The 13,244-nt window shown below is 43.8% G+C and overlaps 1 protein-coding gene across 4 annotated transcripts in view; it reads left to right on the top strand.

The window, feature by feature from the left end:
- KIAA2012 (KIAA2012 ortholog) overlaps positions 1-13,244 on the top strand; it is a 93,814-nt gene that overhangs the window by 19,901 nt on the left and 60,669 nt on the right. For 3 of the 4 annotated variants that reach the window (XM_033111370.1, XM_033111369.1, XM_033111371.1), the window contains 5 exons: positions 2,490-2,673; positions 3,298-3,440; positions 5,924-6,092; positions 8,583-8,699; positions 11,510-11,671. In XM_033111370.1, the coding sequence (XP_032967261.1) occupies positions 2,490-2,673; positions 3,298-3,440; positions 5,924-6,092; positions 8,583-8,699; positions 11,510-11,671 (775 nt within the window). Of the gene's footprint in view, positions 1-1,281; positions 1,425-2,489; positions 2,674-3,297; positions 3,441-5,923; positions 6,093-8,582; positions 8,700-11,509; positions 11,672-13,244 lie in introns of all 4 variants that reach the window. The other variant, XM_033111368.1, reaches the window with a different exon arrangement.

Genomic DNA, 13,244 nt, shown 5'->3' with positions numbered 1-13,244 from the left:
GCTAGAGTTTCACTTCCCCTACCCTCAGAAATGCATTTGGTTCCAGGAGAATCTGACTGGGAAGAATGAACCTAAAGTCTGGCTTGACCCCAAAGGATCATTCTAGAACACACAAAAAGGTCTTTCATGCCACAACCTATATGGAGTTGAGGTCCTCTTGGTGACAGGCCTAATGTGGCCCTTGACCTCCTCAGATTGAAGGGTCCTCAGGGCTCATCAGGCTTCCCTGGGCCACTAAAACCTGAGCGGACCCCTCTGAACCTGAGCTTGAGCCCACATCTGTTCCACCAACACTCTCAGTATCCGCTTAGTCCCAAAGTCGGCTTAGGAGCCAATGGGCAGAGGAGGGACAGCTGGAGGGAGGGAGGAGCCCCACAAGTGGGCATTTGGCTCTGGACCCAAGGACACCAAGGATGAGAATGACGTAGAGAATGATGAAGGCTGAGGAGGATAGAGGGAAGGTGAGGCTGGTTGGGAGCTTCCAGAAGCCCAGCACTCCAGCACACACAGAGGCCCTGAAGGCTTCCAGAGCCCCTGCTTGAAAGACAACCCCACATTGTTCCACAGAGCTGCATGCTGAGAGTGGAGGTGTTGTGAAAGCAGCTCCATACAAAGAAGGTTGCCAGACTATTTCAGCAATAAATCTACCTTGAGTAAGTGATGAAAATAGCTGCAGGACCCTTTAAACCATCGATGAAAGATTTGTTAACTATGTTGGAGTCATCTGTTGATTCAAATCCTTTCTAAGAGTTGTGTAGACAGGATAAGTTCAGAAAGCTAAGCAGCCATCCCACCACAGTGCACTGGGCAGAGGTTTTCCCACAAGTAAACAAGCAGCAGACAGCCTAGGAAATCAAGCGCCTCAGACCAAGCCTTTTAGTGACAACAGAGCAGGGCTGTAGGTCACCCTGTCATGATGACACCACTGTTACCCACTAGTCCCTCACAGTTGACAAAGGGCTGTCACATTCATTATCTTATTTGAGCTTCAGACAACTGGGCAAACAAGTGAGGGCAAGAAATCAGTATCCCCATTTTACAGATGAGGAAACTGAGTCCAAGAAGGAAGACTCAAATCTGAGCCTCCTGGGAAGGGCAGTTCTGTTCCTCTAACCTGGCTGCCACTTCCCTGGAAGCACTAGCAGAAAAACAGAAGTAAGGAGGAAGGCGGAACGAGGGCCTTGATCAACACTTTTGCTCAGAAAAGCAAGACGGGAGGCAGCTAAGAGCACCATGCCCATCTCTGGTGTTACAAAGCTGACCCACTGCTCACCTTTGCAGGTCAGCAGGGCCTGGATGAAGGGGAAGCTGGGGCTGGTGGACACGTGGACCGGGGTTCCGTAGCCAAGAACCACAGCAGTCAGGGGACTCATTTGCCGCCACTCAGGAAGCAGCCTTGGCAGGAAGATGAAACCCAGGCAGAGGTACCATTTCTAATGGGCTCCCCTCTATCATTGTTTTTCTTGACTTCAGGGGGAATGGTCCTTCCCTTCACCATTTCTTGGGTCCTCCAAAGAAGAGTACTTTTGAGCCTATTGACCATTGTTTCCCAAAGCATTACCTGTGGAATCCTAGCATTGCCAGATGCTCTATGAGAAAACAAGAGTTTCATGGCCAAATACATTTGGAAAATGCTGCGTACCATGTTCTCTTCACAGAGTCACAGTGCACACTCGAAGATGGACCATTTTTGAGAAGTTCTATAGGTGAAATAGCCAGTTTAACTTTAACTTACGGTTTTTCAAATTTATTTAACCACGTATCTTCCCGAGACTCATCGAGGCAATTGTAGTCTCTAGAAGAAAAAGAGCTCTTGGCTTTAGAGTGGGAAAGGCCTTGGTTTGAGTCCTGTATCTTACTAGCTGTGGTCCAAGAAATTTAATTAACTCTGATCCTGAATTAGCTAGTCTGTAAAATGGAGCTGTTATCATATATATATATATATATTTCACAAGGTCACTCTGAGGATTAAATGGGTTACAACATAAAAATGCTTTCGAAACTCTAAGGCTTGTGTGTGGGGGTATGTGTGTGTACAAGATGACAGTGGCTCAGAGCAACACAGACAACACACGCTCCGATTTGGAATAAACTTGTATGACTTACAAGGTCAGATGCCAATGAGTATAGGACCAGGGAGAAGAGAAGTGCCACACGTGGAAGGGGAGAGGGAAGAGGCATTCTGTTATGATGGATAAGGACAATTACACTAGTGCTTCATTTTTTATTTAAAAATTTTTTTGCAAGAAAGCACTATATATCTATCAGGCATGGTTAAACGTCATTCTTTCTCTCATTAATAATGAAATGTTTTATTGTAATAAACAGCATTAGAGATCTTGCTATTATAATCATGTGTTTCTTCCCAGGCTGCAAGGGAGATTTCATCCTTGGAACCACAAGTCTAGCCGCAGGTCTGACTGTTAAAGGAACCTGCTCTGTTCCTTTACAAAGCCTGTTTACAGGAATGTGTATCTGTCGTTCCCTAGGACACGTCAATAGAGAATCACCATCTTATACATGCTTCAAAGGAAAGCCACAATGAAAAAACACAGCGAACCTCCAGGAGGGCCTCTGGGCATGCCAAACTTGGTCATTCTTGGCTCCCAAATGACAAATCCCACGTTACATCCTATGGCAGCACCTTTCCCAATAGGAAGGCAGATCTCAGTGGTAAGAAGCCAAGCATGTTGCTTGTTGATCTGGGTAAACGTAATCATACAGAGTTCATTTGAGAACACTGAGGCAGGCCTTGTGTCGCTTCCTCATGTCACTCACCTTAGAAAATAACAGCCAAAGTTCAGTTGGAGACTGACAGGCTCTTCTTCGCCTAATACTCAACCGCATGCATTCTGCAATCAGATTGCCTGGGTTGAAATTACCCCCACTTTATAGCTATGATCTTGGGCCCGTTATTCAATCTCGCTGAGGGTCAATTACCTCATCTGCAGAATGGAGATAATGATACTACCTCCATGCGGTTATTGTGGGGATTAAGTGAGTTAAGGCATATAAAATACTTTGCACAATTCCTGTCCCATATTTCACACTTAATACATATCAGCTGTGGTTATCGTTACCATTCTCTCCGTCACCTTACTCAGCCACCAAGAACCCAACCAGATGATGAGATTAGGGCTCCCCAAACCTGCCTCAGCCAAAGCCACGGCTGTCTCAGTGTCCCAGCACTCTCCCTGCCATCTTCCCATCAACCCCAAAGTGATATAAGTTGAAAATCAACTCTCCTTCCCCCATACCTGCAATTAACAAATTCTCATCCCCAACCTGTTTCTACAGACAAACAAGGGAATGTGAAACTCCACAAGGGCAGAAGCAGCCACTTGTTACAGGAGCCTCCTGCTGAAAGATGCCTTTTCCCTCCTGTAGCATCTGCCACTGGCTCAGAAAAAAGCACACCTGGGGAAGTGAAGATGAAAAAGGTTTTGTGTGTGTGTGTGTGTGTGTGTGTGTGTGTGTGCGCGCATGATCTGGCATTTGAAAGATTAATCTCAATCTAGAAACAAGCTGACTCAAAGGGGATGTCTCAGAAAACTGGCCTTACTTCTGAAAGCTGGAATAAAGCTGTAGTAAGTAAGTAAATGTTGAAAATGGTGAAGTCCAAGGAATTTCAGCTGCCCCTGATTCTACCTTAAAGAAGATGATGTTATTGCACTCTCTGATGGCAATAGAATCCTTTGTTCTATTAAGGGGCTGGGGGTCATCTATAAACAAGTAAGGACAGAATCTGGGTTTATAAGCAATAGATCCACTTCAAAGTGAAAATGTTGGAGATCTCAAATCCAGCAATGGTTTTGCTTAACTCAGGGTCTGTCACCTTTGAAAATGTAGGGTAAATTTTGCTGGTTTATCAACCTCTTCAGCAGTCAAGTACACCTTCTTCTTTAGGGGTGTCCTTAGCTCTCTCTGGTCTGATCCTGCCTTGCAATTCTATGTGGGACTTTAGTGGTTTGGAGGTACCTGTGCTGAGCAGGAACGAGCAGGGGCTCCAAAAGGCTCTACCCCAAAGCAGCTGTGTAAACTTAAGCAGGACACTCACCCCTCTGAGCTGCAGTGACCTCATCTGTGTGCACAGATAATAATGCCAACCTCATAGGGCTCATGGAAGGAAGAAAGGAGATGATGTGTTTTGGTGAAAGTATCTTGTGTCTGCCAGGGAACTGAAGCAATGTTAGTTAATTATGGGAATTCCTGTCATCTGAAATGGCCCTGAAGGAGCCATGGGCACTCCTGGTGATTCTGGTACCAATAAGGGAGGTTGTTTTTAGTCTGTTCAGGATTTTCTCATGTTTCCTGTGTCTAAGCCTATCTGAACCTTTTTAACCACCCCAGAAGGGCCTCTGTCTTCCCAGGTTCCTCTGCACCAGGAGTAAACAGCAGGTTTGACCTGCCAGAGTCACTGCAGGCCTAAGGAAAGGCCTCCATCTCACACCCCAGGTCAGCCCAGAACTGAGCCAGGCTCAGAGGACAGGAGTCCTTTTCCTCAACTCATGTATATTATATGGCTTAGCAGAGGAAAGCAATATTTTCCACTATATTAAAACTCTGTAAATTTTTAATTAGAATAAAGAAATTAAGGCTTGGCTTGTCAGCCATACCTCACACAAATCATTTGAGTTTCCATGTAGCTTTCTCAATGCAAACCTTGTCACACAAAATGCACAAGGTCAGTATTCAGAAAAGGGCAGTTGGTGGGCAGCTGGCACCTGGACAGTGAAGGTTTCCAGAAACAGAAAGATCCTATGTGCATGCATTTGGTTAGTCATTTCTTACTGTCTCAAAATTATCAATATTACTCTGCATGTATTCAGTTGAATTTCCTTCCTCATTCAACTCTAAACATGTAGGATGCCTATGTGTGTTTCTGATCACTTTTGTCTTTTTGAGCACTAAAAAAGTGGGAAACGTTTTTATTTTTCCTCCTGTGAAATTGAACTCCCTAAAATCCAGCATACATATACATTTCATAGAGCCAAGTTCATATGTTAAAAGCTGCAAACTAAAAGAAATTTTCAGCAACTTCTGAATAATTGGAAACAGGCTCTAAGTACTGCCCCTAGTATCTCTCTCTCTCTCTCTCTCACATACACATACACACACACACACACACACACACACACACCCCACATTGTGGAGTTTTTTGGACACAAAAACTGTGCTCAAATTGTGGCTGATTCTGACACACAGTGATTTGGTTTAGCTAAGTTCATATTACAGAAGTGTGGAGATGTGTAGATATTTTGCTAGTGGTGAGTTTGGGTATTAAACCCTAATGAGAAAAGAGTCTACTCTCAAAGAAATATGGTAGAAATAAACCTAGTTCAAACACTATTGTAACTACATATCATTAGTTCAATCATCACGGCAACCTTCTGAGGTAGGTGGTATGACTCCCATTTTATAAAGGAAGAAACTGAGATTTAGAGAGGTTACGTAGGTAAGCAAACACAAATGTGCATTCATTCCTCTTCTCTGCCCTTTCTTACCTAAAAGTTTGCAGTGTGTTCCACACCTTGTTTTTTACCCTTAACGACATATGCCAAGATTTCTCGTTCTTCACATATAGAAATCTTAGTTATGTCATTTCAATCCAGCTTAGTTTCCCTGGCTGCAAAAGAAAGACTATATTTACTCTCAAAGACTCTTGAATTTATCATGTTTATACTTCTCAGAAGAATGAGAAGCTGGATTAACTGGGGCAGAGCCAAGATCCCAAGCAAAGCAGAACCACTCTAGTAAGATGCCCGGCTGGTTAGATTTACTTCCCCGCAGTGGTACTGAAGCTACACCCAGCTGCTCTTGGTGCTAGAAATACAGTAAGATACAATGTCATTTGTCCCCTGGAGGCAGCAGGGTTTGAATATCTGCCACGTTGGTTTTTGTTTTGTATTTAAATTTTCTCCAGGCTTCAAAGGCTTTGAAATTGCCTCCTATCTCAGAAGAACAACCCAGAGTCCTGGACCCCCTGAGGAGTCCATTTAAGGCCAATGAGCCCCCAGCAGAGCTTCTCATCTTCCCAGTGGAGATTAATTTCCACACCCAACACCCCCCAAAAAAGAAAGCACACAGAAGAGGTAGGTCATCTGTGGATGGGTGCTCCTGAGGGAAGGATGGGGATGTGGGTCCTGCTAGTGCCACCCTCTCCTAAATCATGGCTGACCCTCCCCAGAGTCCTCCCTTTCAGAAAACTTTCTATTAAAAAGAGAAAAAGGGTAAAATCTAGTGGGTCTCTTCCGGTCATAGTCAACTCAATTTTTTACATATTGAGTCCTTCTTTAAACAGTGCACTTTGCTATACTGTGAAAGAGAAAGAAGGATGGGTATACACATAAATAAGTCCAATGCACCACAGGTGTTATAAAGGTACAAGAATTTTCAGGCAGCTTATAAAAAAATAAATACAATACCAACTAACATGGAAAGCAAAAAGAAAAAAAAAAAGAAACAGGTTAAAAGGAGGAGAAAAATAGATGTTATCAGATATCTGGGATGAATTCATTGCATTGCATAAGCACCAAAGTTAGTTGAGTTTCCTGGCAGCCAAGGTAAAAAGGATATTTGGATCTTGGATTTTCGTTTTATAAAAGAAAGATAAAAGTTTGTCTGAATAACCATTTTCCTGATTTTGAATTAGGTTATTAAATAACATTAGATGATCTCTAAAATCCTTGTCAGAGCACAGATGTTGTGCTTGTAAGCAAAGTGCTAAGAATGTATGGGTAAGGGAGAAAGCAGTTCCAAGTGGGGATTTAGGAAACCTTTTTGGAGGAGACTGCTGAGAGACCACTAACCCTGCACTCCAAGGAGAAATTCTTCCTGATCTTCACAAATCATTCCATAGCACCTTTGTCTAAGATACATTCTCACTCCTGGAACTTCTCTGGGCAGCCTGAAACTAAAGGTGACTAAACAGCTGACTCCAGTTTTGAGGGGGTCTTAGTTCTGAGCTTTCTCAGCACTTTCCCTGATTTCTCAGAAAGGTTTTGTTCTAAGGCTGTTTGAAATTCTCACTATGAAGAAGAATGCCTAATTGTTGAGCTTAAAAGACCAGTCAATGGAAGGGTATATGACAGAACTTCTGAGGTGAAAAAATATTCTAAATCTTGGCTAGTTGTGTGGCTATATACATTTTTCAAAACTCATTAAATTGTACACTTAAGATCTGTGCATTTCATTGTATGTAGATTTTATGCTTCAAGAAAAATGATTTAGCTTCTTAAAAAAATACACAGTATTTTAAATGTAGGTTTTATTATTTATTATTCAAGTATGGTGAGACCAACAGACCAGGAGACAATTGCCATTGAAAAGATAGTTTCCATTTCCTCCCAATTCCTGAAAGGAGGTGTTATGCCATGCCATGCAGGGCCACATGGGGAAGCACCAGATCGGTTAGGAGGCAGAAGGGCTGGGGGAACGGAAATGGGCAAGTCTTTATTGCAGTTTTTGCAAGAAGGAACTTTTATCTCCCTTTTTTTGCAGTGAGGCAAGAGAAACAGGCTAAGCAGGTTTCGGATTGGCAGGTTTGAATAGTTTTGGTGGTTTCTGGGCACAGGGGTCATCCCTCATGGTCTGGTACTGGACCCTGGGGTGCTCAGGGCAGATGGATAATGGTCTGGGAGTGTAAGAGCTCCATAGAGGAAGTAGTTTGGGGTTAGGGGTTCCGGATTGGTTGGTTTGCATATGAAAGGCATGCTCATAAGTGGTCCTTTATTATCTCTAGGAATTGGCTAGCGCTGGGAGGGACAGTTTCACTAGTAAGGTCCCAGATATCAGAACATCAGAATAAAAAGCTATGCATAACACGCACCAAAACAAGACTATTAATGGGATTAGGTTAAATCCTGACTCTAGCATGATAACCCTGGCAAGAAGGTCAGGAAGACCACCTGGTCATCATGAACCAGATTCTTAAAGCTATTAGATACCCTGAGCTTGCCAACACACTGCCAAATGAAAAACAGGAATAAAGTACAGAGAAAGTGAATCCACTGAGGTCTTTCTACTTTTGTATGTCAGTGAGAATCCTTTCAGTAACAAGTGTCAGAAGACTAACTCAAAATGTCTCAAGTGAAAAAGAAATGTATTAGCTCATGTAATTGGGTAGTGCAAGGAAGAGCTAACTCCACACTCAGTTGGAGCCAGGCCTCAGAAAATGTCATCTGGGCACCATTTGTCTCTCAGCTCTGTTAGCTTTCCTCTCAAGCAGGCTATCCCCATGTGGTGGTAAAGATGGTCTCCTGCAATGTCATGCTAACCTCCTACTTGTGAACTCCAGTAGAAAGGCTATGCCTCTGAAAGCTCTTGCAATAGTACTAGAATAGCTTCTGATTGGGTTATGTACCCTCCCCGGACCCAATCACTGTGGCTAAGGCAATGCGGTACTCGTTAGCCCGGCTTCAGCCACATGCCTATCCCTGGAGTCAAGGAGTGGACACAGCTCCACCCAAACCATATGGTGTAAGCAGGAAAGAGATGAGTCCTCTCCCCCACCCCCCAAAAAAGAGGCAGCTGGCAAAAACCACAGACATTTACTACAACTTTGCTTTCTCCTCAACTCCCAGGTGCTCCACCTCCTGAGTCAGGACCAGAAACAGAAGAAGCCAGTCCTCTATGGAGACCCCTCCTGAAGCTGCGGGAGTTAACAGTGGACTCAGACAGGGACATGCTCTCATCTCACGGTAGCTACTCCCCCTCTCCAGCATCCCACAGGAGTCTCACCCCAAAGGGGAGCAAGGCAAGACACGCAAGGGTCCTCAGCCATGGAAAAGGAGGCTGGAAGGGAGGTTAGCTCCTCCCTGGCCACTTGAAGATGGCTTTTATCCAGGCAGCAGCTGCCTGCGCCAAGGTGCTGCAGAAAAACCAGCTTAGTGTCTAGCTCATAAGATCTCGTTATCATCCCCCACTAATATTTTCCAGTTGCAGATGTAAAACAGCACCAAACTTATTAAAAATGTACTGCATGCCCCACAGTTTATTCTACATTTTTAACCAACAAAATTTCATTTCTAATCTGTTTAGGAATATGTATTTATTCATTAAAAAGTCCATAATATCGATTAAAAACCTTCACTCCAATCTTTCAAAACATCGTATGTGCATTTGAAATTATACATGTGGGTGTATATTTACATGTGTTGGATAGGTTGAAGATAAAGGACCATACTTAGAAAGCTCCCCATTTTCAGAAAAAAAAACACCTCTTTTCCAAAAGGACAAGTGCAAGATGACAGTATTTACAGACGTTACATGATCTCTGACCAGTGGTAATCAGAAGCAGAAGGATAAGCATTAGTATTTAAGGAGTTCCGCCTCTTTGCCAGGCACTGTCCTTAATTTTTAACACATAGTATCACATTTCCTCCTTACAACAATCCTACCCTGATTTCACAGATCAGAAAACTGAAGCCCTGAGAGATAAGTAATTTGTTTGAGGTCACACAGGTATAAGTGGCCCAGCTGGCACTGGAGCTCAGGCCCTCTGGTGCCAGAATCTGAAGCCAGGTTAGGACCTTCTGAGGACATTTCGGTTTTGAGAACTTCCCCTGATTATTAAGTCAGGGGCTCATTTATTCCATCTCTTAAGTGAGAGTTAATCATCCTAAATACTTTGAAAATTCCTTTAAAAATAAAATCGGACATGGGCAAGGGTGCTCTGTCTGCAAACAGGTAGGAACGCAGCTTTCTACCTGTGGGTCACGGCATCAGGAGCACAGCCTGAGCCACTGAGATCAATGGCAACTGCGGTGAATTTCGTCTTGGGTATTGCTCCGCTCACACTTGGGTATTGCCTCCACTTGTTTTGAGTGCTGTGTCCCCCAGAGACTGCGTATCTCGAGCTTGTCCATCCTCTGCCACCTGCCTGGGGGAAGCTAGTCTAAGAAGACCCTAATACCTTGGTGTGAGTTAGGTCAGTATGTGACCCACCTAGTAGGAGATGCATAAAGAAAGGAGTCCAAAGAAGCAAGATTTCCATACAGAGGTCCCTGGGACAAGGGTGCTTAGAGCTGGTAAGCAGCACTGTCCTATTGCCTCAGAGGCCGCACAGACCCGGATTATTTCACCTCTAACATCATAAAAATGAAGCCGGTTTCTATTTATGCCCACACACATTTTATTTTATTGCTGAACCATTTGAGAGTAAGTTGTGGACTATGTACATTTTATCCTTTATCCGCACGTATCTCCTAAGAGCAATGATATTCTCCCTCATAACTACAATGCAATGATCTTCAGCAAGAAAATTAACACGTAATGCTATTTTCTAATACATAGTCCATCTTCAAATTTCTGTAATTATGCCAATAATTTTCCTTATAGTTTCTTTCCGCAATCAATCCAAAATTCAACTAAGGATCATGCATTGCGTTTAGTTGTCACTTCTCTTTAGAATCTTTTACTCTAGAGCACTGCCCCAGTCTTGTTTTTCATAACGTTGACATTTTTGAAGAGGATAGGCTAGTTGCTTTACAAAATTACCTTCAATTTAGATGTGTTTGTTTCCTTGTGATTAGATTCTGACCAAATATTTTTGGCAAGAATAGCAGACAGGTGAGGTTGTGTCCTTCTCAGCACATCACATCAAGGGACACAAAATATCCTTTTATATGTATTTCATCTGTGATAACTTGTTCCATGATAGGTGATGTTAAATTTCATTGTTTGGCTAAAGGTGGTATCTGCTAAATATCTCCATTATAAACATACTTTTTTCCCCTCTGTAATAAATAAGTAGTCGGTGATATTTTGAGACTGTGTGAGAAACCAGCTTTTAAACACAAACAGCAACAGTGTATTGAACATGAAATAAAGACCACTCTCTCTGAATAAGATTAGGACAAGGTCTCAATCACTTAGATTACTGGGTTTCACCCTCCCTAGAACAGTCCCCGCTGGTTTTGAGAAGAGTTAGAGAAAGAGAGAACAGAGGTAGAGGGAAGGACCTACTTTGTGGAGCATTATCATCAATCCCATTACCTTGTGACTACTATCTGGAGCGTGCTACTTTGTACTTTATGACCTTGAGGAGGAGGTCATGTGACCTTGAGGAGCCATGTAATCATTGGTTTTGCTTAGAGATAGTGCTTTGTGGTTGGAACTCTGTAGCTAATAATCCCATGAGTTCTAAAACTTGGGTCCCCTAGTTAGAGCCCTTGGAAGGACTCTGCAGACTAGGACTCTCGCTAGTCTTTCTTGTATCTTAGGAGTCCATCAATAAAATGAGAACAACCATCACAGCTCAGTTCCTCCCAGTTCTTGGAGGCTCCCCAACTGAGCACTGTTCTAGCCAAGCAAACTGTCACCTTGGCCATGGGAGATACCTAACCTCTGCTCTTAGTAGAGCTGGAAAAGAGGGATGAACTTGAGAATGAGTGGAATAAGCCATCCTACACACTAAGAACCCTACACCAAGTTAGAAAAGAGGTTCCTTCTCCTTTTTACTGATTCAGAAGTTCTCTCACTCATGCTTTTTCTCCTTTTGCTTTTGAAGATAATGATGTCCCACCCCACAGTGTGACTCTACCACTGTCCCTGATCAAAGAAAGAAAAAGTCCAGAGGGCCAGAGGGGCTGCAGGAAGTCAGGCCGCAGCAGCGCTACAGACCCCCTGAATGAAACACAGTCCAGGGGAACACTCCCAGCAGAAGGACAAGGTAATCACCCTGAGGTGAACTCCCCTTGGCTTGTCTGTGGCTTTGGGCTCCTTTTAATCATCTTCTAGAGCCAAGAGGCAACCGTCCTATAAGCTGTCTGGAAGCCACCCCATTGAAAAGGGGATAGCGGCAGTGCTTCCAACGATGTCAGTGGGATTACTATTCACCACGCATATTCCTTAAGAGTCAGTACATGTTTTAAGGGTTTGCTGCACCAACACGCTCTGCCAAGCTGCTCTGTGCTTTCCTCACGCCTGGAAGCAGCATGTGATGACACAGCTCCCTGCATTCTGCAGGGAGACACGCTAATGGATTTACCAGGCAGACTCAACTCCAGGCAGACTCAACTCCAAGCCACAACCCTCCCTGGGGCAAGGGAGCCTGGTGACACTACCGATAGGAAACGCCCAGGAGAGAAGTCACTCTCCAGCCCAAGGTAGAGCCTGAGGCTGTTCACAGAGAGAGAAGGACTCCAGATTTTCTACTTCAGGGTAGAGCAAGGTCACACCCTCTATAATTTAGCCTCACTTAGCCCCTTCTTATCCTAAAAAGCTGACAGTCTAGGAGGAGTGTAAGATGCTTATACAAGAGCAATAATGCAAAGACAGTATAGTAACAGCTTCCATGGGGACTTTGATTTAAAAGCAGCTCATAAAGCTAAAATTACTTAGAGTCCAAATTGCCCCTGAAAATCCCATGGGGGTTGCTATGCTGGAGACAGACCAGAAACTGCAGCCCAGCCAGCTATTCTTCCCTCTTTGGAGTCTTGGGCTGCTTTCTCCAGTTGAGCACCAGATGAAGGAGATGGTGTGTGTTTGGGAGCCAGACAACGTGAAAAAAGTATCTGTTAACAGCAGAATCACACTCAGGGCTGCAAGAAACACTCTGAGAGGCTCGTGGGAACTGAGGGCCACTGAGAAGACAACAGGTATTACATCTTTCATTTTCATCTCATGCTCACTCACAGACGGATGCCTCACTATTTAAATCAGTCCCCCCCCACCTGCAGGCCCCTTCCAAACATGTATACTTGAAGACTTGCAAGCATAAGTTAAATACATAGATCCACAATTAAACACGTAACTCCATTGTGTTGGCAGCTTTTCTGTTTAAGGCTGAAATGGTCAAAATTAAACCTCTTCCCTCCTTCCCACTAATTCTCTCTCTCTCTCTCTCTCTCTCTCTCTCTCTCTCTCTCTCTCTCTCTCTCTCTCTCTCTCTCTCTCTCTCTCGTTGTTCCCTATAAATCACTCCAGAGACAGAACCTTTCTTTGACAAACCCTTCCCTTTTATCCTTGCATGGTAATAATGCTCTCTTCATTTTGATACAAATGAACCAAACTTTAGTTACTGCATGACAGCACCAAGGGCATTCCTAGGAGGTTGTATAGTCCAGGACAAATCACACCGCACGCGTGCACACACACACTCTCTCTCTTACTCAGCCATCCTTATAAAGGGAAAATCTGATTAGAATGAAGGCCAGGGCCATGACTATGACAAGAGTGCAGCCTGAAACCTCAAGTGTGTAGGTTGGGTGTGTGTAAGTGAAGGTGTGTGTATAAGGACACGT

Source organism: Rhinolophus ferrumequinum, chromosome 8, assembly GCF_004115265.2.
Source record: "Rhinolophus ferrumequinum isolate MPI-CBG mRhiFer1 chromosome 8, mRhiFer1_v1.p, whole genome shotgun sequence".
NCBI lineage: Eukaryota > Metazoa > Chordata > Mammalia > Chiroptera > Rhinolophidae > Rhinolophus > Rhinolophus ferrumequinum.
The sequence above is the reverse complement of the archived record's forward strand: the minus strand, read 5'-3'. Positions and strand labels throughout refer to the sequence as shown.